This window comes from Diadema antillarum, unplaced genomic scaffold, assembly GCF_040938485.1.
Source record: "Diadema antillarum isolate AM-2024a unplaced genomic scaffold, OU_Dant_1.0 seq00000822_RagTag, whole genome shotgun sequence".
In the NCBI taxonomy this organism is placed as follows: Eukaryota; Metazoa; Echinodermata; class Echinoidea; order Diadematoida; family Diadematidae; genus Diadema; species Diadema antillarum.
Window position 1 is genome coordinate 248,553 of NW_027271699.1, and position 25,254 is coordinate 273,806.

General features: G+C 37.8%; 1 protein-coding gene across 1 annotated transcript; it reads right to left on the minus strand.

The window, feature by feature from the left end:
• Positions 1-1,819: 1,819 nt before the first annotated feature.
• On the minus strand, positions 1,820-24,958 carry LOC139739958 (MAM and LDL-receptor class A domain-containing protein 1-like). Its single transcript, XM_071650556.1, has 18 exons — positions 24,943-24,958; positions 22,730-22,888; positions 21,374-21,515; positions 19,819-19,948; positions 19,599-19,692; positions 19,064-19,201; positions 18,403-18,639; positions 15,953-16,117; positions 14,573-14,844; positions 12,664-12,754; positions 11,696-11,893; positions 9,282-9,578; positions 6,289-6,459; positions 4,277-4,551; positions 3,804-4,029; positions 3,353-3,627; positions 2,954-3,041; positions 1,820-2,190 (listed from the first exon to the last, which is right to left on the minus strand). Exons 1-18 carry the CDS (start codon positions 24,956-24,958, stop codon positions 1,820-1,822), a joined length of 3,345 nt encoding a protein of 1,114 aa, XP_071506657.1.
• Between the last annotated feature and the right edge of the window lie 296 nt (positions 24,959-25,254).

The window sequence follows — 25,254 nt, forward strand, 5'->3', positions numbered from 1 at the left end:
ATTCATCGAAGATTCATTCATTAAAGATTAAGCGCTTGAATAGACACTGTAACTTCGAGAACCTCTTTTTTTCAGTTCACACTTTCCAGAGTGTGTGCTTTCTTTCCAGTATTTATATAGGTTGTAAGAATCCATTTGATTTGAGTTATACATCATTTTAAAGCTTAAAGTCTGCTCTATTAGAATCTGCCCTTACCTGAAAATCCATGTGTGGCGACTTTTTGTGTGTTTTGTGGTGCAGGGTTACATATGATTCCCCAATAATTTTGTGTTATTCAAATGGCAGGAACTTGGTTCTTTTGTAATTTTTACCTTTCCCCCACTGGTCTAAAGCATTTTGCTCTTATTTTGCTTCCATTCTAACTAATTCCTTTGTTTTTCCCAACCTCCCAAACTCCTCATCACTGTCCAGCAAGTCACGTTCATTAATTATAACCATACAGAAATTCCCGATTGTTGCATATATCACATATTCAAAATATCGGATCTAAAGATGCATTAAAGGATACTGATTTTGACAATTTCGAAAATGGTTCACCTATGAAAACGCTCGTTTCAAACCACGAAATCTTTTACGGGGGTGGTTGTTATTCTCATTTAACACAGCAGGAATGATATTTTCTTCTCTAAAATTCATGGATGAAATGCCCATATTCATGTGTTTATACATGTATTTATTTCTACCTCTGTCGTATCTATACCAATTTCTTGATCATCCATCGATACAATAGTATATATATATATATATATATATATATATATATATATATATGTATATATATATATATATCATTATTGTTATTATTATTATTATTATAATTATTATTATTATTAACAACTCTTCATTGTCTGTTTATTCATTAGTACATCTAATCAATAGGGTCGTTGATGAACCATGCCACCTAACTTTCTATCTATCGATCGATAGATAATTGAGTTCACAAAACCTTTAGTTTTCAATATTGAAGGTGTGTATGAGGTAGTGTTGCATAAAAAGAGCTAACCGCATGAAAAAAAAAGATTTGTGAGAAGAAAACTAATAAATCAGACTGAAATGACATATTGATAAAACAAACGATCAAGCACAATATTCTCAGATATGAGTTTTGCAAACATGATAACATGGGTGACGACACTCAATCGATTCCAATTGAAACAAGATGAAACTTTCAACCAGTTGTACCACGATTTTTCCAGCAGTGAAGCAATTTACATTCTTTTAGGGAAAGATATAGTGCTCGGTGCAAGAGATCTCTTCTCGAGCAATGAACAGAAAAAAAAATACAAAGAAGAGACAATAACATACAGCTCCGGAATATTGTTTGTGCCAGTCTCAAAGAGAGAGAGCTTAGCTATGTAAATGATAATTCTATTATAATATCATCGACAACTATATGGTCCTATGGAATTTGACAGGATATGCCATGGATTTTACAGTCAATATTCAAATTTACCAAACAGCATTTCACATTATGCATCAAATGAATAACGGTGAACTATCTGAATAAGAGGATTTAAATTCATGCGGCATTCCAGAGTTTACAAAGGGTAGTGTCAGCCGATTTATTATTCTCCGCATATTCTACAGTTGTGTAGTGTATATAGTATTGTACATGTTAGTATTCTAATGTCACACGCTACCATGTACCTGGTGAAGCTTACGAGTCTGCAGATGCCAGTAGCCTTCGAACAACTTTGGTTTTTACTTAAAATCAATTCCTCTTTCTCATCCTTTGAATTAGTTTTGGCATGATTACTGATAATGGGTATTTTCCCTGTTTAATGGAGATCAACTAACATTCACAAAGCCCAGATAGCTCTAAGCGGTGCTTCCCTGTATAGTTGGAGTGCTGAAAACCACGGGGTTGGCGAAGCCGGTTTGAGTGGCCAAATTGCTTGGTTTCTCCTGGGAGAAGGGGATTTCGTCGACGTCCTTTTTGTAGGAGATGTTGAAGAGCCCCTTCCCGCTTAACGCCTCCTGGCGCTTGAAAACGAAGCACCCGATCAGCACACCGAAGACGATCGTCAAAACGGCTGCCAGCACGATACCGACAATCGCTCCCGTCGACATACCACTTGGATTCTCTCCCGTGTCATCTGTTGTCGATGCGTCTGGGAGTGACGTTGAGGGCGGGGTGACTCCTCGGGTTGTGGCCAGTGTTGTTTGTGGTTTCGTTGGCAAGGGAATGTCTAAAGCATGATATGCAACAGACCATAAGAATGTAAGTCTGAGCAGAAAAGCGCTGCAGTCTTCACACTCGTAAGAGCCTATAAAGCTGTATCTTATTAATGTTTGCTATATAATTTTCGTGTAGATGTCTAAATTTACATATTGCCAATTCAAACGCAGTGCCTCGGTGAATTACAACGTGAACAGAATGCACTTTATTTTTGTGAACTACATACCAATAAAAAGGTAGATCCCACGATATGTATGAAAAGTTTATTTGATAGCAATCTCATTGCTGTTATTATGGGGGTTTTTTATGACTTCTATGCACAAAAAATAACACACCATGCATTTGAAATGAGGGTCATCCACGAGACCAACGCCCAGGAGTTCGACATTAAAAACAGGTCCATGAATCGTACAGCTCACGAGTCATACAGCCCAGGGTTTTGACACAAGACAAATAAAGCCCATGAGTTCGACACTAGGTTGAAACTTCCCAAGGCTGCGACGGATATAACACGGGGCTTAATGTGTCAGTCTCGTGGGCCTTGTCTGCTCAGTGTCCAACTCAAATGGGCTGTACGACTCGTGAGCTGTATAACTCGTGGGATGTATAACTCATGGGCTGTATGACTCGTGGATGTCGGTCTTATGACGTGCACTCTTTGCAATGAATGGTGTTGTCTTGATCCAAAAAAAAAAATCTCCTTTTTCAGAGAGTCTCTTCAGGACGACACACACACACAAACACACAAACACACAAACACATATTAAACTTACACTGCGCACAGGAATCCAGCTGCTTAGTGATGATCGTGTTGTCGATAGCTATCACACCCCTGGAACCCGCTGTTGCCGTGAATTTCAGCTGGAACATGATAACAATGCGTGCCAGGATGTTGGGATCAATTCTTATCCAGGAACACATTACATGCACCACGTAATCTTAGGTACGTTTCTAGCGCTTCCACATCTACATGGCCACACACGACATACGCATTTGTCTTTCCATCTGTGACATTAGTACTATAAAAACAAATGTATACCAACGAACGTAAGAGTGCTCTTAACCTGTACTCATTCAGACGAATAAACACACACACACACACACACACACACACACGAATAGATATGAAAAGATCAAAGAACAGAAAGCATGATGAAATAGGGTAAACCTACCCGGAACGACGACTGAAAGATATCGAATCCCAAGGTCCAGTTTCCATGGTTCCAATTCTGTCCCATGTTGCCGGAAAGCGTCGCCAAGGTAACCACCTTCTCAGTCGAAACTTCCTGGGCCTCGATCACGAGTTGTTGTTGGCTGTCGTCACTGAGGATGAAGTCAGCAGTGAAGCAGTGCGTCATACCCAACAAATCGAACGGGTTCGAGAGAAGGACCGATCTCTTGTTCTCAGTCTGCGGTGAGCCCCGGATGTACACGAAAGAGGAAGGCACTGGGATGCCACACAAGGAAAGAAACTACACCAATGAAAAGTTGCTCAAGATTTTCGTTTACTGTTAGGCTGAAGATTTACTTCATGGACGCAGTTTAACATTTTGGCAACCCGAACAGAAAGTAAAACAAAATACATCCAGGATATCCTGTGTTCATCGGTAGCAGCGTACTTACCGCTTATGATCTCGTTGATGGGAGGGTCCTCTGTCGCCAAGACATCATACCATCGCCACACCGAGTCGGCGCTCTCGTCGTTGTCATATCCACAGAAATCGAGACCCTGTTCGAAGGTGCAGACGGCCTCGGACGGGAAACCCTCGCAGGGCTGGGGGAGGAACTTTATGTCGTCGATGGCAATGTCACTGAGAAAACCCATGCCAGTTTTGCCTACAAATGTTATCTTTGATGTAAGAATAAAATGAAATAAATGAAAGACAGAAAAATTAAAGAATTATCTCAATTATTGGCTATAATTTCTTGACCTGTTTTCCTTCCACTATCTGTTTTGTCTATAATTATTTTAACGAGGTAGACGACAGGAGACAGGAGGGAGGAAATGTGAGCTTATCAGCAATATCATTAAAAAATAAAGTCAAGCTGTTATGAAAAAGATCAAGAATATTTTAGATTGACAGCTAGGGGTTTACCTGAAAGTCAGCTCCACCAGCTATCGTGGAAGGAATGTTGATGTTAGCAGGAATCCATTCGTCGCCATGATTACCGCTGACGCTGAATAGCAAGACGTCGTTTTCTCGTACAACTGACCGAAGTTTCACTGACAGAGCGCCCGTGTCGTCCCCGTAGGCGTGGTAATAGAATCGGAGGCATAGATCTTCAAAATGACTATTTAACACCGGCGATATTAGGATTGCATCAGTATCAGGGCGTTGCGGGACGGATGACTCAATATACATATAGTGACCTGGAAAAGCGAGACATGGGTTACAAATCGAATTATCTTATGATCATTGTCGGCAATCATGAGTAGCACTATTCATCAGCTGACCACCGCAGAACATTCGAAAAACACCTATAGTACCGATCAGCGAATATGTGCGTCGAAGCCTAGACTGGTTCCAGTTTTTACGGAATTTTACATTATGGGGTCTATTTATCAAGTAGAGGAAATTACATTCTTTGAGAAAAACCTATTTGAAATAATTATCTATTTATTGGAAGCAGTAAAAAGTTTATCTAACAAAGAAACAAACAAACAAACAAGAATAAGATGTTTATTACGAAATTAATAAACATACATTTTGTAACAACTTCCCCCCTCTGCTGTTGGGGTATAGTTGTGAAAGCACGTGGGGTACTTTGTAACAATTTACAAAGTATGCATAAGAGCAGATCTTAATGGATTTTGTGTGCCTGTGGGTGTATATGCATGTTCGTGATGTGTATGTGTATTTTTGTCTTCTGTTTGTCTGTCTGCAGTGTCCATGCACACTTGTGCTTATGTACTCTAATGGGATGCTACCTATTAAACCATCGATGGATATGACGTACAATCAATTTTACGACATTGATCGCAAATAATGGGAAATTAGATTTGAGCGTGCTCTGCACTTCAATGCAAGGCTACTTCCCCATCGAAGTACAGTATATGAAATGTAATACCGAACAGCGACATTTACTATAGGAATTGAATCATGCAACCTGATAAGTTTTGATGGATCTTAATGCCTGAATGTAAGTCACCTTTCTAATTATTGATTAAAGAGTGTAGTTTCTAACATCTGGAATGATCTGGAATCTAACATCTCCCTGGAATGCTCCCCCAAGGAGTGGAGAGTGAGCACTGTCAGTGCTGGTTGGAAATAAGGTATCCAGACACCAGAGTTACAATAGTATGTATGCGCTTTGAGCACTCTTTAGAGTGGATTTAGCGCAATATAGTTTCATATTATTATCATTATTATTATTATTATTATTATTATTATTATTATTATTATCATCTTAATTTGCTTGATCAATATTTCTGCGGTTTTAGCTTAAGATACGAAATTCTACATGGAATTATAAATCAGACTTTCTATGAGCAACAAAATATAGCTGAAGTGAAAATTCACTAGGGTATAACAGTTCTTTTTTCTCTTTTTGCTGTATGCTTGGCGATGCAGCGCAGCTACTACAGTATGGCGACCACAGTAATTATTTTGAATGTCTTGGCATCGTTTGCTATTGTAGTCCTGCTATGTGTAATCAGCTTAGAGGCATGTGATACATATTAAAGGCTGTGTTTAAAAGACTAAACCAACCTTAACATACAAAATTGCAAAATGATTCTGTTCTGAGTAGGAACCTTAGTATTAAAAGTTCAGACTTTAATTTCTTATCGATTGATAATTAACAAAGTTACAAAAACACTTAAGTACATGCTCTACTACGGAAGACACTTATGCACTTTATATCCATGCACATTTCAAGACCTGTGGAAAGTATGTCCAAAAAGTGGTTTTATGTCGTGTTAACGATGTGCTCTCCTTTTCTCAACCCCACTGACCAAAAACTTGAATCAATAGGACACAGCTGCAACCCGCAGCTAGAAAATAGAGGTGGTAGGATTATGCCATGTTTAAGACACAGGAAAACGAGGAAAAGAAAACAGGGAGAATAATACACCCTCATTACAATTGCTTGGCGACATCATCATCACCTTGTGTTGTACCACGGGTGTGGTCAAACCTTGGTCCTGTGTGGTCCGACGGCGTGCTTCCTGAGTGTCTGACCCAGTCAAAGTCAGCATACTGATAGTTGGTGTACCCGCATAACGTACCGTCTTGCTCGAAATCACAGTCCACTCCCCACGGAATGGGCTGCACTGTACCTGTAAAGTTATGATGAGGATGATGATTACGAGAACATTAGTAATGATAAGAGCGATAGTAGTTACATATCAATAGTTATAAAACAATTGAAGTAGTAGTATAGTAACCATGATAATTATGTATAATGACAAGAAGAACATGAATATATCAGTGACCATTAAGATAATAACAATAGTGATATTAGCGAAAACTTGCGTACAGTGATCAAGTAATATGATTATTCATTCCATCAGTATCGCAATCGAATATGACCTTTTCCCATTATAATTGTAAAGTTATACACCGCCACACTCATGGTTATTATGATTCAGGGACAAAGGGTATCTTTTTTGAAATTATTTAATGATATGAGTATGGAAATGCACATAATTGTGAGATAGATTTATGTGTAGGCCAATAGGTAAAGTGATTTCATCGTAGCATATTTAAATGTGCATTTTTTTTTTTTTCGGTTTAACCTTCCTCGATGATTAAAAAGCATTTGCCTTTTGTGTTGCGTGTTCTTGTTATGTAATAAATCCACCAGTTTTGTGTAAACGTTCATTTTGACTGTTTCTGTTGAAAATGGAAAATGAATGAATAAATGTAATAACAATGATAGTAATACTAAGAATAACAACAATAATGACACAATTTATGGTCTTACTCAGTCAGTATAGCCTCTCCAGTGTTAGCACTGCTCTTTCAAAGGACTATGCCATTGTAATTACCCTAGCACTGTCGGGTAGCCATATTCTGTACACCTTGGTCAAGAGGGATAAAATGCGCCAAACTTCTCTTCCAAAAGTGAATGCACCCTTTAATATTTGAACCATAGACGTTCTTTTTACATATCTTACACACGGTATACACAACAATGAAAAGAAAAACACCTACAACAACAATAAATCAGTTTATTAAAGGGAAATCCAGTCCAAATACAAGTGGGGTTGATTAGAAAGATTGAAATATCACTAGTTCAACGGTAAAATTTAGATCGAATTCGGGTGAAAAATAAGGAAGTTACGACATTTTGAAGTTTTGCTAAATTTTCTGGAAACATTTCTTGAAGGGTCAATATGAATATGCAAATTACAAAGTGAGCATGTCATACCCTCACAGCTTGCCATATAGTTTGCACATTACATTTTGAAATGTCCAGTTTTTCATTCAAACGCAATTACGCCCCGAGGCTTAGTTCCTGGTATATCTAACTGATGACTATTCTGAAGTTATTCAATCAGGAATAACGTCATGTTTCCTTCTTCATTTACCATGTTGAGAGAAACATTGAATTTTCTTCATTTTTGTTTGCATGATCAATGGAAAATTGTGAGATTATGACATGTTATCTCACCCATTTGTATATTCATGGCCACTGTAAAAGAACTGTTTTGCAAAAATTAGCAAAACTTCAAAATGTCAGAACTTCCTTATTTTTCATCCGATTTCAGTCACATTTTTACCATCGAACTACTAAGTTTTACTTTTTTTAATCAGACTAACTTATATTTGGACTGGATTTCCCCTTTAATGTATCAAGCTAGAGATCGAAGATGTAACTACAAAGTTAACCATAACCATAACCTCAAATGTTTCAAGATTATGTTCTATATGTTTTGTGCTAATCAAGTTTTTAATGATCCTCCTCACATTCTAATCTTCATTTTGACGTTTTGAGATGATATCTCGACCTGCATGAATTGCACATTCTCTTTCAATGAAGAATTTTTCTTGTTTTTACTTGGAAGAAATCCTAATCACGGAACTTTACTAGTTAAAGTTATCAATGGTTACTTCACGATGCATAACTTAAAAAAAGAACAAGGCAATCAACTAATCAACTGATGCGTTTAACTGAGGAAACGACTGTAAATCACAGGGATTAGAAACGATCTATACGAACTTGTGCCCTCTCTGACCATTGAATCTGAAGGACACTTTTTATTCCAATTGAGAAATAAATCTATTAAGGCTTTTACGTACCTGTTTCACATCTCCCGGAGAGAAGTTTAATGTCGTCTACAGCGATCTCTGACGAGAACCTGGACCGTCCACATATTCCTTCAAGCAAGATCTATATACATATATATATATATATATATACATATATATATATATATATATATATATATATATATATATATGTATATATATCCACACGATCAACCGTATCCGATCATAACGCCGACACAGGAACAGCAAAAGGCAATGACCAAAAAAAAAAAAAAAAAAAAAAAAAAAAAAAAAAACATGGGTCGTTTGGTTGCAGGAAGGTGAAAAGTATACCTGAAAACTGGTATCTATAAGCAATAATTAGAGCTAGGAATCAAATTAACGCAGAAATTGTCTAAATCACTTCGACGGGTTGAATTGTAGAAAAACGATTTGTAAATTATGAATTTTTATTTTTTCGGAACTTAAGGTCACAGCTGGGTTTCTGTGAGCAAAAGTCTAATAATGATCCATGGTGTTGACAAGGATAACTAGAGTAATTTGCCATATTTGTATTTTCTCTTGTTCACATTAATTTTTCATCGCCATTGTTCATCGTCAGTTGTTGATACTTTCCTTACTCTGATGGTAGAACCGACAACACGACCTGCAGATTACACATGTCCGAAACTATCAACTTTATCCCCTCCGGCCCTCCTAAAAAAGCCCACACAAAACAAAGCAAAAAAAAAAAAAACCCACCAAAAACACCCAAAACAAAAAATCATTATCCATGCATCAAAAGAAATAATTGTCAATAGCAAATGAAACCCAAAAAAGAGTCAGTTGCATCGGTGCATGTGAATTCGAGGAAGACCCTTGAGTAGTAGAAAGAACTTCACACAACCGGACCTGTTTGACAGCATTACCTGAAAAGATTCTGAAGAAGGCGGTAGTTCCATTTGAACTTCAAACCACATCTGTCCCTTGTCGCCGTACACAAAAGTGTTCGCATCCAAGCTGCGGGTGGCGCCCCAAGGACGAGTGTAGATGTTAAGGAAGTCCACTCTGTAACCGTACATGTATGCATAGAGCGAAAGGCAGCGGGTTTGGCCTGATGCCGCGAGAAGCGGGGATATCATGATGGCATTGTCCTCCAACTCTGCTCCGAGGAAGGGCATGGGATCAAAAACCAGGTAGTACCCTATAGAATATAGACGAGAATAAGAAGATCCATCAGCAACAGAAGTTTCTCTGTCGCTAACTTGCAATCTCTTCTGGTTGCTCAAAATATAATTTCATGTTTCCTAATGCAGGATAAAGCGAGTAGTTAATAAGCCTTGTTTGTGTACAAGTCTACCACGCTTTTCCTCGACATTGTCTCTTGTGCGCTGATTTTATAGTTGTCGACTCGCGACCTGTTTCGTGCAGTTCACGGGAGAAGTAGAGACAAAAAAAAAAAGAAGAAATAAAAAAAAATAAAAGAAAAGGGGTACTTTCTCTCTTCCGATTTATTCTCGGGAAATTGCGTGTATCCTTCTAGTCCTTTCTCAAAAACAGAAACCACGACAGGAATCGCTGAGATCATAAACCAGAGAAACTGCGTGGAGTGGAAGAGCATAAAGCGACATCCCAATATGCACTCATGTCTAATTTGAACTGCTTGCTCTCTGCATATGTGGACACCGATGAGTATAGACTGTAACTGTCAGCAGAACACTTTCATGACTTTGCTTGCCCTCCATAGGGCTCACACCTGCATTCAAAATAAAATGGAATGTCCCGGACCCCTTCACGAATTCGTACCAAAGATGCAAAAATAAATGAAGAAAAATATTAATTACAAATCATTGATGCAGTTTGGCATAAAACTGAATAGCTGCGGATGTTGAGTATGCATTCCTCTACAAACTGCATTTTGGTTTAAAGATAACAGCTTTTCTCATGGAATTTGAAGGGACTATATTTCATTGGGTGCGTGTACGGAAAAATAGGTGATTTTTTTTTTTAGTGAAAAGAGCTCGTAGTCTGGCTTTGCGGACCATTAGACAGAGTTTGAGCCGAAGAACCTGCCTTGGAAATTAGATGGATGACAGGGTATAGCTCACTTATCCAGGTAAGTGAATATGAAACACCTCATTTCTTCCAGCTATTTTACAGAATAATTTTCTGAAATTTGAATTCTAACACACGTCTCTATGGGGAATTATTTACCCGTGTGAGCCCTATAGAGAATGCACGCAATGTATACACAAGTCAATTGGAAGTATTCATCCCATACAAACTCTGCTGGTTTATGATGATCTATTCCGTCAAATCAGTCCCTCCCCTCCCCTCCCCCCTCCTTTCCCCTTACCCCTCTACCCTCTACCCCCCCCCCCAACTCCGCTCAACTACAATTTGTTTTCTTATTAGGCTCTTGTGGTACTACAGCTGTAGATCTTGGTAGAAACTAGTCATCAGTATCACACAATTTTGAATGATTGTGTCATTTTAATGTATTTCTTTGTTTGGGCTACCATTGAAACAGCTCAAAATACATCAAGTTAATCTGTTTGATAAATAAAAGTGTTTTACAGTACTTTGTAGACAATAAGGTTATGATGACACCCCCTTAATCAATGACAACTACCTGCATCTACGTATTCATCTTATGAAAAACTAATCAAAATTGCAAGATTTATTTTTGAAAAAAAAAAACAAACTCCAAAGGGCATCATTTTCAAGTGTCTCTTTGAGAAGCTTTAAAACCCTTGAATGTGCAATTTCCCATATGATGTAGGGGCAAATATCATCAAAAACACATTTATGATGTTAAAAAGTGAAATAAGAAATATGACCTCCACTATAGGGCTCACACCTGTAAATAAAATGGAATGTCCCAGACCCCTTCACAAATTCGTACCAAAGATACCAAAATGAATGAAGAAAAATATTAATTAAAAATCATTAATGCAGTTTGGCATAAAATTGAATAGCTGCAGATGTTGAGTATAAATTCCTCTACAAACTGCATTTTGGTTTGAAGATAAAAAAAGAACTCGTAGTCTGGCTTTGCGGAACCTTGGACCGAGTTTGAGCCGAAGAATCTGTCTTGGAAATTTGATGGATGACAGGATATAGCCTACTTATCCAGGTTAGTGAAGATGAAACACCTCATTTCTCCCAGCTATTTCACAGAATTTTTTGAAATTTGAATTTTTAACACACGTCTCTATGGGGAATTATTTACCCGCATGAGCCCTAAACAATATCTCGGATCCTTACTTACAGACATGGCTACGTGGAATAGAAGAAAAAAAGAGAGAGAGCTTGTCTTGCCTGCAGCCGTCCCCAGCGTGTGGTCGGTTTCCGGTCCCGTGAAGATTGACGTACTCGACCCTGTTCCCTTGGCCCTAGACCAATCTAGGTCATCATCATCTTTCATGTTCGTGTAGCCACAATAGTCCTTCTCAAAATCACATGAAATATCGTTGACTGCTGGAGGTTTGGTAGTTGGAGGGGGCGCTAATGTAGTGACTGCAAGGATGACAACGGTGAGAATGTTTTAATCACTTTACGGTATTTGCTTCAAACAATTCTGTGTCTAATCTTTCATGGAAATTTATTCATTAAAGTGTCCTTATGCTCCAAAACTATCGATATCTCAATGACTTATTTCTTAGTAATAATGTATATGATTGTAAATGCAATTTAAATACGATTCATACTGATGTCATTACAAAAACATCTCGTTTGTGTTCATACACAATATTAACATTAAGTTTTGGTCAGTACTCTTTATTCACAGATTCCATCCTTGAAAAAAGGAACCTATCATTGCTTATCGTTACTTACATAGTTCATCAGCTAATGTGGGAAGAATCTCGTGCTCATAAAGGATTATTAAGAAATGGAAGGAAACGAATATAAATATGTTTTTATTCAAACAGAAGGAGCAGACCTGCGAGGCGACGATTGGTCTTTGGTCGAGTTTTCACACTCCAAATTGTGATACGCGTTCTTGTTTTCAAGCTCTATTTTCACACCCCTATCTAAATTACATTATCTGTACAGTGGCCGTAGGTCCTTATTCCCTACCAAGGGAATACCGATGTCATTCCAATGTTATAGGCTTATTGACATAATTTGCCAAGTACAGAAGGTTTTGTGTCTAATTCTCGTCATCAGCACCACTTTCTAGAAATAAAAAGAAAGATAGCTTCGTTTACATGAAAACTTTAAATGCAGCTATAATCCATACATGAACTGCGTATGAGTAGGAAAACTTTTTAATCTTGTCAACTTACAGAGTGGGCAGTCTTGACCCTCATACAGCATGACGTCATCAATTGCGATATCGTCCCTGACGTCATCCCCTGGTGACCCTTCGAAAACAACCTAAAACAATGGGATGAATACGAGAGAACATTATGATTACTATAGTATCTTAACAATAATAATGATGATAATAATAATAATAATAATAACAATAATAATAATGATAAGGTCTTATTTATCCAGGGTAGCCTCTTCAGTGTTAACACTGCTCTACCAGAGGGCCCTGCCATTATTATTACCCCAGCGTTGCCAGGTACACATTTAGACACCTGGGTCGAGAGGGACACGGTGGATAAAAACATCTTGTCCAAGGACTTAAGCACTGGGCGGGACTCGAACTCGGGTCCTCCGATTGGGAGGCGGGAGTCTTATCCACTATGCCACAGCGCCCCCGCTATGTCATTGTAGACGGACGAGTAAAGCTCTTTCCTTCATAAACATGTCGTTATCAAAGCAAACAGCTTCATCCATTCACGAGTAATTTCAGTGATAAGCTGGATAGATACATAGATAGAAACAAAGTAAGTATATTAATATATATATATATATATACACATACATTTCCAACGAAATTTATGAACGAATTTACAAATATATAGATGATATATAGCTATTGATACATATATGATAAATATGAAGTTGGTATCTAAACGGTGCCTTTTTACTTTATACAAACAAAATTGGCAAAGCAATAGTAAAGATCGAAGTGATGAAACGAATATCTGCATAGATACTTATGATGCATGCATTCATACATATAGGCCTACCTTATAGGAGAACTATACTGAATGGTGAAAGTAATGGTAACATTAACAGAAACAAAAGTTATGACGATAGTAACAATTACTGTAATCATGATGATAGCAAAGATATAAAAGACGGTATTGACAATCAAAAATTTTATTGCACTTCCTAGCGCTGAAATTCACTGCAGAAAAATATAGTCAATTTCGAAGGGTAGCCTAGCCTATTCATTATAAATTTGCACGTACTTGCTGGAACACGTACAGGTACATAGACCCTACATACTAGACCTTTGCCAATATGTTTAATTTGGAGCAACTGTAGATCAGTCTGGCACAAGAACCCATTGCTGTCCATATACAATACACTCTCGATGCATTGGGACTTTCGGAGATTATACATCCCACAAACAAAGCGTTTACTTTTTTTTCAATTTTAATTTCAGAGTTTATATCATTTTGGAAAAACATTTATTTTACTTCCTTTGATAACAGAGAATAAGGTCAAAAATGAAATACGAATAAGGACATTGTATACTGAAAAGACTATACAATATTTGAGGAACTTCTTAAGTGAAATGTTTATGTTCTTTTCGAAAAATGGAATAAAATTTTAATTGAATTTGAGTTATAGTAATTATACAATGTAGTAAAAAAAGAAACAGAAGTGATCGAAGTAAATTACAGGTATAATCTTCCGTAAAGTGCAAATAATGGAAGGACCCATTAAAAAGACAAGACAGAGCTTTAAAATGTGGGCCCCTCTGGAAGAGAGCATCAATGGAAAGATTAATTCTGGCGTCTTCAAAATATCTTTTACATAATATATATACGTACAACAGGCAGCAACTCGGCTACTTTGCAACTGCTTTTATTACAATAACAATTACTCCTACTACTTCTGCTACCATACCAACTTCTACGCACAACTCAACGTTTTAGGTCGATAGCAGGCTGCTACTTGTGAACGCAGTCAAAGAGTCGAATATTGATCAATTAATTATACGATATCGCCAATATTTTTGTGAACACGAAAGAAACTATAATTATAGAGTAGACGTGCCCTTGTAAAACTGACATTGATGTAGTCGACCATGTGTATCTATTCCTAACCCTTTAGCAATGATTTACGTACCTTAACGTTGCCACTGTTTGCCGGAATATTAAAGTTGGTGTAATGCCAGTAGTTCCCCTGGTTCGACGACTTCGTCCAGACCCGGTTGTTCCCCGGCGGTGTCCCACCATCGGGCATGATGTAGACATTCAGTGTCTCGACATCGTCACCAAACATGTGATACCAAAATACAACGCACGATGATTTCGCGTTTGAGTTTACCACTGGAGAAATCAGACGAGCCTTGTCGGCCGAGTTTAGGGCAAACGTACTGCTAATGAAGACAAAGAACCCTAGTAACAGACGCAAAAGAAGATAATAAAATGAGAGCAGTAGGTTAGCAGACTCTGCTACATCATGGACTTGCTTGGAAAAAGTATTGATGATTCCAAAAGTTTCCATGCGCTCGCAACCACACACAAGCACACACACAAATCGACCAACATCAAATATATTTTTATGATTACGAATGGTATATGGATGTGTGTAAAGATATGAATGAATAAATCAAATAATAGTATGCATATATTCATAGTCTTTTCTATTATGCAAGCAAACTATTCCGTCTCAACGATTGCTTTGAAATTATTGTTTAAAAAAAAAATTCATCAAGATAAATGTTGTGCCATTATTGTCAGTGATTCATATTTAGTCACTGTTACACTTGTAAATCACAATCTTGAATCGTAACCATTTAGAACAATTTCAGTGATAGATTGTTTTACAGTCACATTGAACAGTTTCGAAAAAAAAAACTTTTGCTTTGCACATCAGGCTTGAATTTGTATAGGGCTCTTCTGTTACTTATTCTATCTATCTACATTGTGCAATCTCTGAAAGAAAAATAAATTGACTGAAATATTGTTTGATAAGTAAGATTTCCCAAGCATTCTTTCGTGCAAACCTCTTGGCACCTGAATCAAGTGCAAGTGTCTGCAAGTGCGTGCGTGTGTGGGTGTGGAAGGGGTAATATGAATGGGTGTGTGTTTGAGTTTTCTGCTCTGACATCTTTCCATGAATATTCAACAGATGTCTTTACCTTCATGATTACAGGCTTGTGTTAACAAAATAGCTTAATGTGATAGACAAAACTTTGGGTAACGGATGTCATTTTATGTAATGTTTAGTGATGATGGTCAAGTTTCCTTTTTTCAGATATATGATTTGGTGTATATTCTATTCATTACTCGATGATATCATTGTTAATGTTTGTATGAAAACAAAATGGACTGCTCTGAATTGATTTCGGTCAAGTACTTTGCGTCAATCTCTATGTTATCATACATCAGTTATTGTCAGCAACGTCGAAGTGATTCATATTATATGTTCATCTTTCGACGTCGTCTATGTGGATTTTTACATGATGATTGTGATTTTGGTTGGCGATTTTTGTCTTTATACCCAACTCGTCTCCCCTCGTATGGTCGACGGATGGACCGGTGAAAGTATCCCTGGTTCCCCGATTCCTCCAAGACCAGTCAAAATTATCCGTTTTATCCTGCTCATAGTGACAGAGAGTTGCCTGCTCGAAGTCGCAGGATACACTCGCGACGTCATCCACGATATCTTGTAAAAGGGTTGACAAAAATAAAACAATAACAACATAAGATCTGGATTGTATCAATTGGAAATCGACACAAATTTGATATGGGACATTTTTCTCTTTGCAATGTGCACACGTTGACTAGGGGTGGCATTCTGCGTTATCACCGTAACGACCTTAAAGAATATGTTTAAGAGCCAGAAACCATCTTTTATCGAGGATATGAAGGAACATGGACCTGGACCTAAACATCCCTTTTCCCAAAGTACAATAAGTAACACAAGACATTCATGAATATAGATGTATATTAGTCTAAAAACTGGAGTTGGAAAATTACTGATTACAATATTTCAATGGATATGTCAATGTGTCATTTCATGACTGTTCATCAGAGGGAAAAGAACAAGAGTGAAATCAGTTGAATTTTCCAAACTGGAACACCTTGTCAACAAATTAGAATTACTGAAAATTGGGACGTTCATTGCTTACGATGTCCGGGACAGCCGTAGCTGGTGATCACGATGTCATCCAACGCGATGTCACTGGTATAACTCTGTCCCCTCATCGCCTCGAAATACAGCTGTACGGTTAAAAAAAACCCCACACAATTGCATAACTAGAACTGTCGCTATGGCAACTGGTATGCATCCGCCATTATGCGTGATTCTCTAGTGCATGTCTTGACAACGTGAGACCACAGCTTAACATAATTAGCAATAAACTGAATTATTTGTTTGTCACAAATGCGTTGAGCGTTTACTTTCATTGAATCAGGTTTCATTTGGACGGATGGCTAAATTGGTCAAGAGAGGAGGCCGGGTATGTGAGCATTTTTACTTGACCTTTGGCCCTTTACCTTTGACCTCATGGACCACATTTTTTTAATAATTACTAATTGGTAACATAAGTTTTCATGAAAACACTTTTCAAGATATTTTCGAGATATGGGACAAATTCGAAAATTTGAAAATTTCCCATGACCGTTGACCTTAAGGCAAAATCTTTCTTTACAGAAGCATTGTGCAGTAATGCATGGACAGTTTATATTATACATAGTTTTATTAAAGTTGATGCATTGAGTAATTTCCACTGTCTACTGTGTCTCTACTATCTACTAGGCTTCATGCTGATACCTTTGAGCCATTTCCGAGATATGGGGAACAAAATGTAAAATTCTATCACTATTGTGACCGTGCATCACAAAACGAACAAAGAGTCGATCCCCTTGATTTTACGTGAGGCAGGGTCACAATTGGTCTTTGACCTTCTAACCCATGACCCAAAACTTTCACAGAAAATCATTATCTGATACACTAAGTTTTAAGAAAATACCTTTAGGCATTGCATAGACATGGAGGAAACTGGGAAATGTTGAGAATTTTACCTTGAACTTTAACTCATAGGTCAAGGTCAGGTGCACACGCTAAAATTTCACATTTTTCTTTACATTTGGAATTGGCTCAAAGTATCCTCATGTATTGAAGGCTTACATATATGCATATTGTGCCTGACAGTGTTTCTCTTGGGACTTTTGGGTAATGGGTCAAAGGTCATTGGTATGGAGGAAACAATGAAATGCTGAGAATTTGCTCTTGACCTTTGACCCCATGACCCCAAATTCCATAGAAAATCACTGCTAGGCCCAATATGCATATGTAAGATTTTTAAATTACATGAGAATAACTTGAGCTACTTCCAAATATGGAGAAAAAAGTGACATTTCAGCATTTGCATTTGACTTATGACATTTGACCTTTGACCACACGGCTCAAAATTATTCCTAGGAAAAAAAAATCTTGTGAAACACTTATATACTACGAGTTTCGAGAAAATGACTTTGCAAACGACCTTGACTTCTAAACTTTGACCTTGAGCAGGAGGGCCTATGATAGGCGCAACTTTGCCAACTCGTACATACATATTATGCCAAGTTTCCTAAGGATACCCAAACAGTCTTTCAAGCTGTTCACACAATTGATTACGGACGGACGAAACGGAGGGAAACAAAATGCGTCCGGCGACACTTCGTGGCGGTATAGCATAAAAATCACACAAAGGCTGCGTAAACACAGACTTTAAATACTAGACATGTACTTGAGGCAAATGAACTCATTACCATGGTGAGCACAATTTTCTTCGATTGTATTGCTGAGACTTTTGTCTCTAAGCGTCCAGACCAGAGGATTTGTTGTGCACAATGTTTTGGATGGGGGGGGGGGGGGGGGGGGGGGGGGGGGGGTGCGGGGGTGTTAGAAGTGAAGGGAGAAGAAAAACTTAGCTATAACCAGTATCAAAACATATTCCGCACCCCTCCAGATATCCCCTCTGTTTCCGCTGATCCACCAAATGGGATCGCCCAGTTGCGTTGAGCTCTCGTTGCGCAAGAAGACACTTAATTCGCCTGTCGCCTCTCCGTACATGTGATAGAAGAAGACCACGCAAAAGTTGTCCTTGTCGTTGTCTTGGACACCGCGAAAGAGCGGAGTGATGATGCGCGCTTTTATATCGGCAATCAGTCCAGTCGCTTCGATGTAAACGTAATAGCCTGCAAAGATTCAATATCTTTAGAATCTATCCCATCTCATGGTGTTTGTACAGTATGTCATCGACATTGTAGGTGAGCTGGTAAGTGTTAACCGATCTTATTTGTACAGGACTGTAGAATAAAATATCTAACCAAATATAGGTTTACTGGTATTTTCTCGTTTTACCAGCCCCGACAACTTATGAGAAAATGTATTTAAAGTAAATAGTGTGTAATTGAATAATCTTCATGCCATGTTATATAGAAATTTGTGTAGAGGATTTTTTTTTTTGCACTTACAACCTGTACTTAGTTGCATACTAAAAAATCAATGATGATGTTACCTTAGCATTATACGTAGGCCTACAGTTACACCTACAAATAAGATTATCATGACGCAGTTTGAGATTACAGGAATCTCAAATGATTCTGAAATGACGTCCACCTGTTCCGGTGGTGTGATCAGTGGTGGGGCCTGTGTCCAGCGAGCTTGTCGAGCCCTTCTGCCGGACGAAGTTAAAGTCGTCCTGGGTATCCTGCGTTATGCCGCACCAGCCGCTTTCGAAGTCGCACTGGAAGGAGTCTGAAACGGAAAGTTGTGTTAGACTTGGCATTGTGACATGATAACGGTGATAACAATGATGATAACGATAATAATAAATGATAATAATAATAATGTTAATAATGATGATAATGATAATGATAAGAAGAAGAAGAATATCCTAGGGGGTAGCTAGTAACTGATCATTGGGAATCAGTGGGAATGCTGGGGGATGATTGTTCCAATCATTGTGGGATTCATTTAACAGTACATTATAATCATATCTATTGTTGTGTGAAAATTATTTGCTTTAGAATGGTCTCATATTCAAGCAATGTGCAGTTTAATGTTTCCAGGTTTACAGCATGCCTGTACAGTGACGGGGCGATCGTTAATGGGCCGTTAACGATCGTTCAACAACTTCCGTTCAACAACTTACCGTGGGGACAATCGCCGTTGGCGTTGATGATCTCAATGTCATCGATGGCCATGTCAGAACGTACCCCCGATCCGATCTCCGCCTCGAAGACGATCTGTATGTACAGAAAAACAAATAAAACCAACGAATGTCAATAGGTTGCCAGTTACAACGTTACTTTTCACCGCCAAAATCACTCACTTTAACACTCAAATTATGTCTCCATCATAATATTCTTTACCTCGGCAAATTGATCCGAGTTCATCTTCGGAACCGTTGCGACTCCTCGGTACCACTGTTTGCCCTGTTCTCCCGATCTCTCCCACAAAGGGCTACCAAGCGTTGACGACGTGTTTGCCCTGGCATACACTCTTTAGTTGACGAACAAAATGGACACACAAACAGAACATTAATGATGCTGTCAGCACTGGTGACGGGAAGACATTGATCTTACTATGCTTTTTCGTTATCGCCACCAAATCATTATTCTCTTTTCATGACGAAATTCGAAATAATTATATAGACACAGCAGTCAGTTTGAAGAAGCCATTGTTAAGATTTAACATAGCCCCTCCACCAACTCTTTATTCTGTCCAGAGCGTAATGATTACTTTTGTTTTTTTATACTTAAACTTGGCCTTGATTTAATCATATCAAGTGAATATCTGGTGGTCATAATGAGGGCTGTAGTATTCATTCACATTGTGAAATACTGTTGCGAGAGAAGAATACTGAAACTAGACAATCACATGGTAAAGAAGCAGTTGTGGTTCAGTTGATATTCGAAGTTCAGGAACTGTCAATTCGCAACTGAGATGCTCTTTCGTGATTTGATTTCTTCTCGCTTGGATTTTTCGAATTCCCTGCTTTGAAATCTTCCAAAGAAAACGTCACAAAACTTCAACGATTGCAAAATTCTGTCGCCCAGTTGTGAACTTTAACTAAAATGTTTTATTCCATATCACCATTCTCCGTTGTTTACATTGGATGCAGGTTGTAAAAATAAATAGATAAAGAAATGAATAAATGAATGAATGAATAAATAAATAAATGAATAAAAATTAATGATAAATGAATAAATAAATAAATAAATAAATAAATAAATAAATAAATAAGAACACATATTTTTCCAATTCTATAATAATAGTCCATCATTCAGTTCACTCTCTTTTCCTGCGAGACTCTTTTCCCAAATTCATCTCGGTACGAAGTCTACAGTCCTTCAAACACCCAGAAAAAGAAAAAAAAATGGATGGAGGGGATCGTGCTTTCTCAGTTACAGGGCCAAAACTGTTGAATCAATTATCTGTTCAATCACGTCAGCTCTCATTTAAATCTAACTGAAAATGTATTTGTTCCTCTCACATTAATGATTACATAACTGCATTATAAAATGTTCAGAAAACTGTGTTTTTTATTAGATACCAGATTCCTTTTCTTTTCTTCCCTGTTTTCTTATTATTATGTTATAAATTGAAAATAAAGTGACACTATACGTGGGAAGCAATAATATCTGAACTTTGATACTTAACTTCATTGCAATGGACAAATTCTTTACTTTAGATGTCACCATAATCTTTATAGCAACCCCCCTAAAAAAAAACAACAATAACAATACGAGATTGTAAATCGACATCGTAAGCGAAGCTCAACTACGGAAGTGGCTTTAAAAAAATCAAACAAAGAGAATGAACATGGATATAGTCCACTGACCTCTGTGAATGATATATATAGTCTGGTAAGAGTAAGAATAAAATTTATTGGAATTTGGAATTGAATTTCATTTCCGCTTTTACCGTATAGATCCCATGTGTTCGCCCAACATGAAGTAGTAGAACTGAACACACTGCTCCTTGGAGGCGGACTCAGCTGGGCTAATCATTCGCGCCTTGTGACCATCCAGCTGGGGAAGTGAAGCTTCGGCGTACATGTAGAATCCTGCAGCGGTCAAAAGGAAAAATGGATTATTTTTCTGCATACGATGCAGTTCATAAAGTCTTAAGTTTTGTTTGCCATTTATGGCCTTAAACCAACAGAAGCACAGACAACCTTTTATACATATGGACAAAATATAATCCTAAAAGTTTACATATTAAAGCAAAAGGTGCATGCAAATTTGGTACATAATGTTGTTTTAAGAAAACTGAGAATTCAGAGTTTCATATAAATCTTGTACTTTACTCATCTGTAAAGTCTTTTTCTGACAACCCATTCAGTCACATATCTGCCAACACGCACATACATCTTAATATCTGAAACAGATCCACAGAAATGTGAAACCCGAAATGGTGGTGGAAAGGGAATAGTACCACAGTAGATTTTGCATAATACCACCCTGGGTTCATACATAATCGTGCTTGTTTAAGAAAAAAGAATCCGAAAGACAAAGTGTTTGATAACTAATACAGATAACTTGCAACTGAGTCCTCTATCAGGTAATGATGAAAAACAACAAAGCCATTAATCATCTCCCTAACGGCTTTCCAAATGTAGATCAAAGGTGATTATACAATGGTATTTTCAAATCTATTACACTCGTAAAACTCGAGTTAACACCAACTTTTACGACTTGATTTAGAATAGAATGAACAAATACTTTCAAATGACGGAAATTCATGCTATGATAAGACCTCATTTTTTTGATACGGGTAAACGATTTGTCTATTCATTTTTCTTGAAAGAAGGGGGTACATACGTTGAGCGATGTAACACTGACTATTTGGCGGGTCCATAGTTCAGCGGTTTGCGTGGCAATACTGCTCTTACAAAATTGAGGTCTTAAGGGAAAAGAAATTAGTCTCTAAGAAAAGCTAAAATGGATTTCTTGAATCGACAAAATAATATAACATAATGGCTTCGGCATCTTAGCGCATCTTAGCTAAGTTCTATCAGAAACTATTACAATATACATCCGAGAGTTTTGAATTCGTTTTCAACGCAAGTATAGCGTTGTTTTAAGGCGTGTGAGCAAACAAGGTAAGACGAAAAAACAAAGATAAAAAAACCCAGAGACGACAGAAGTGTTGGAACGAGTGACAAGGAAAAATTGTTGTTAGCCAAGCTCGCACCAAGTCTCAACTCTGAAGCATTAACACAATTCGGTAGGCCTACCCTAAAACGACTCTGGTGTCGATATTTTCCCGCTGTCTTACCGAGTGAAGTGCCGGTCGTGTGGTCAACATCTGGTCCGGTGTCATCTGTGAGAGTGGTCCCATTCTGTCTGACCCAGTTGAAGTCGTCCGTGGATTCCTGCAAGTAACCGCAGTCGTCGCTTTCAAAGTCACACGCGTAGCCAGCGTGTGAAGGGCGGGCTGATTTCCAACATGGTGGCAGGAAAGGTGCACGGGAATCTTAGTTACATTTTAAACCATGCAAGTCCTTCATGTCTCAATAAGAGCAAAGACAAAAACAGTATTGCAGTAACACTCCCGGAGCTGGCACGTCATATAAACCGAGAGACTCTTGCACAACAGAATCAATGAGGGATGATAGCCTAGATGGCTGCCGCGCCTGAGGTATTTTGCATCAAGGATATTTAACAGTCTCCCTTTTTGATCCCATGCATGTTTAATGCGATCACACAAAAATATTTGAAATATGTGCTAAACTGGAGCCAACTTACAGATAGGAAGAAAATTGAAGTATTTTCCATTGCATCATCTGACTAGTCACTCTTTAAGGAAGATATATCTTTATCATGGTAATCACTCTTCGCCGTCCCTTCTTATGAAACATGAACGGTAAAATAATAGGCCTACAGGTCCAGAGACGGGGATGAGCGAATAAAGATAGCGCAAAATTTATGAAATAAAATCAGAATTTCTCGACTTTACATGATTTTACACTGATTTAACATAATGAATTACACTTCAAGATTACACCATATCAGTTTCATTTGTCGGAAGTTATAGGAAAGATGATAAAATAGGCTTTTCAATAAGGGTAAAGTTTTAAATATTTTCACGACATACAGCTCAGATCTACACTTTTGGATTTTTTTTTGAGGGGATTTACTTTTGTTTGATATGCTTTATTTGCTTTAGTGAGATTCCATTGTTCATTTCATAAATAAACAAACAAAATGCAGCTGACATCATGGCAGCGTTCAAAATAAATTTTCAGATCGAACCCCGGTCAACAAAAGCTGAGACGCAGCTGTGGAACTAGTATATTATGTACATCAACAGAAAACTGACAAGTGTTTGAATAATCACAACCGGTTGGAACTCACTCTTCTAAACCTCCTTACTTGCATTCTATGTATACTCACACATGTATTTAATGTTTTGATAAACACACACACACACACGACAAAATTCCCAACCGCATACTAGTAGTACAAGCTAACGATTGACGATCGAAGCGTATCTAGCACAAGCGCATTCTATTCCAGTGCGGTTTCACTTCTCATAACCTCTGCGGTATGATTCTACTGAAAGAGGATACCTTGTGTTTAAAACTGATTTTATTTACTGCGTTAGTTTTAGTTTTCGACATGAGTCTTCATAGACAGAAGGGTACTTCCCAATTGCAACGATATCATTTTCTTCGACACATCACAATTATAGTGATGCAGCACTGTAGTATAATGGATAAGACTCTTGGAATTTGAAACGGATGTCTCAAAGTTTGAGTGCTGCCTAGTGCTTTCGTCCCTGGACAAGATGTTTTACCCACAATGTCCCAAAAGTGAAAATGGGTGGAATCCAGACAATGATGATGTCACGGCATTCAAAAACAAAAGAAACAATGCTAATGCTGAAAAGGCTTCCCTTTGCAAATATGACCATAGTATTGTAATGTTACCTAATCGATGAACAGAAAAGTTTGTTCTCACTTGCAGCTATTTTTTCTTTTAGCCATGAACGCCAAAGAATAAATATGTGAATGAATAAACACTCCGCCAATTCAAGTCTGGCAGTACTCACTATTTTGACAACTATGTCGTAATAAATGACGGATTCTTTCATTCGTATACAATTTTCTATCCTAGGGTATCATACGGAAGTTAGTAATTAGAATGGACTCAAATACAGAAGACTTGATCCCTTGGTTGGATTTTTGCCCATTTGGAAAGTATTATAGAAGTAAGTAATATAAGTAAGTCATACATTACTTCGCTTAATTTATAAAAGTAAAATACAAAATTACATTGCAAACATACAAGCAAACTGAAATTCGATGACGACTATAAAGGCTCCGTACAGTGTGTCTCTATCCTAAGATGCGTCATGGATAAAGCGTTTGTAATTCTGTTGATTTGCGCTTATGAGATAGATTGCATTCAAAAAGTGATATAAAGCCGTAATAAGACAAGAGGGTGTAAACTCACCGAGTGTCATGCATAATGCCAGCATTAACGCACCAGCGAAACACGCCATTTTTGTTTGCATGTCTTCAGAAACATGCGATGCACTTGAGAGGAGAGGCAAAAAAGTAACCCAGCGCAAAAACTGAAATCTGGTCTTGCTAGCCATTCCTGCACCTCAGTGGATATTGTTTTCTTTTTATTGTGTTTGGCTTCCAGCCCAGTAGCAAAGGAAACGCCCCTTATTATAAAGTAGAGCTATTATATCATTCCATAAATTTACTATACACTGTCGAAATTTACACACACAACCAAGACCAGTAGTGAGGGCAAAGGGGCAAGTTTTTCAGCGTATCTTAGTGAATTTTG

What these genes read in the sequence shown, in the direction of transcription:
- LOC139739958 (XM_071650556.1), bottom strand. An exon ending in GAACACATGGGATCTATACG is followed by an intron (nt 19,949 to 21,373) that starts GTAAAAGCGGAA and finishes CGTCAACTAAAG; the next exon opens with AGTGTATGCCAGGGCAAACA. An exon ending in GGGTCAAGACTGCCCACTCT is followed by an intron (nt 11,894 to 12,663) that starts GTAAGTTGACAA and finishes TCATCCTTGCAG; the next exon opens with TCACTACATTAGCGCCCCCT.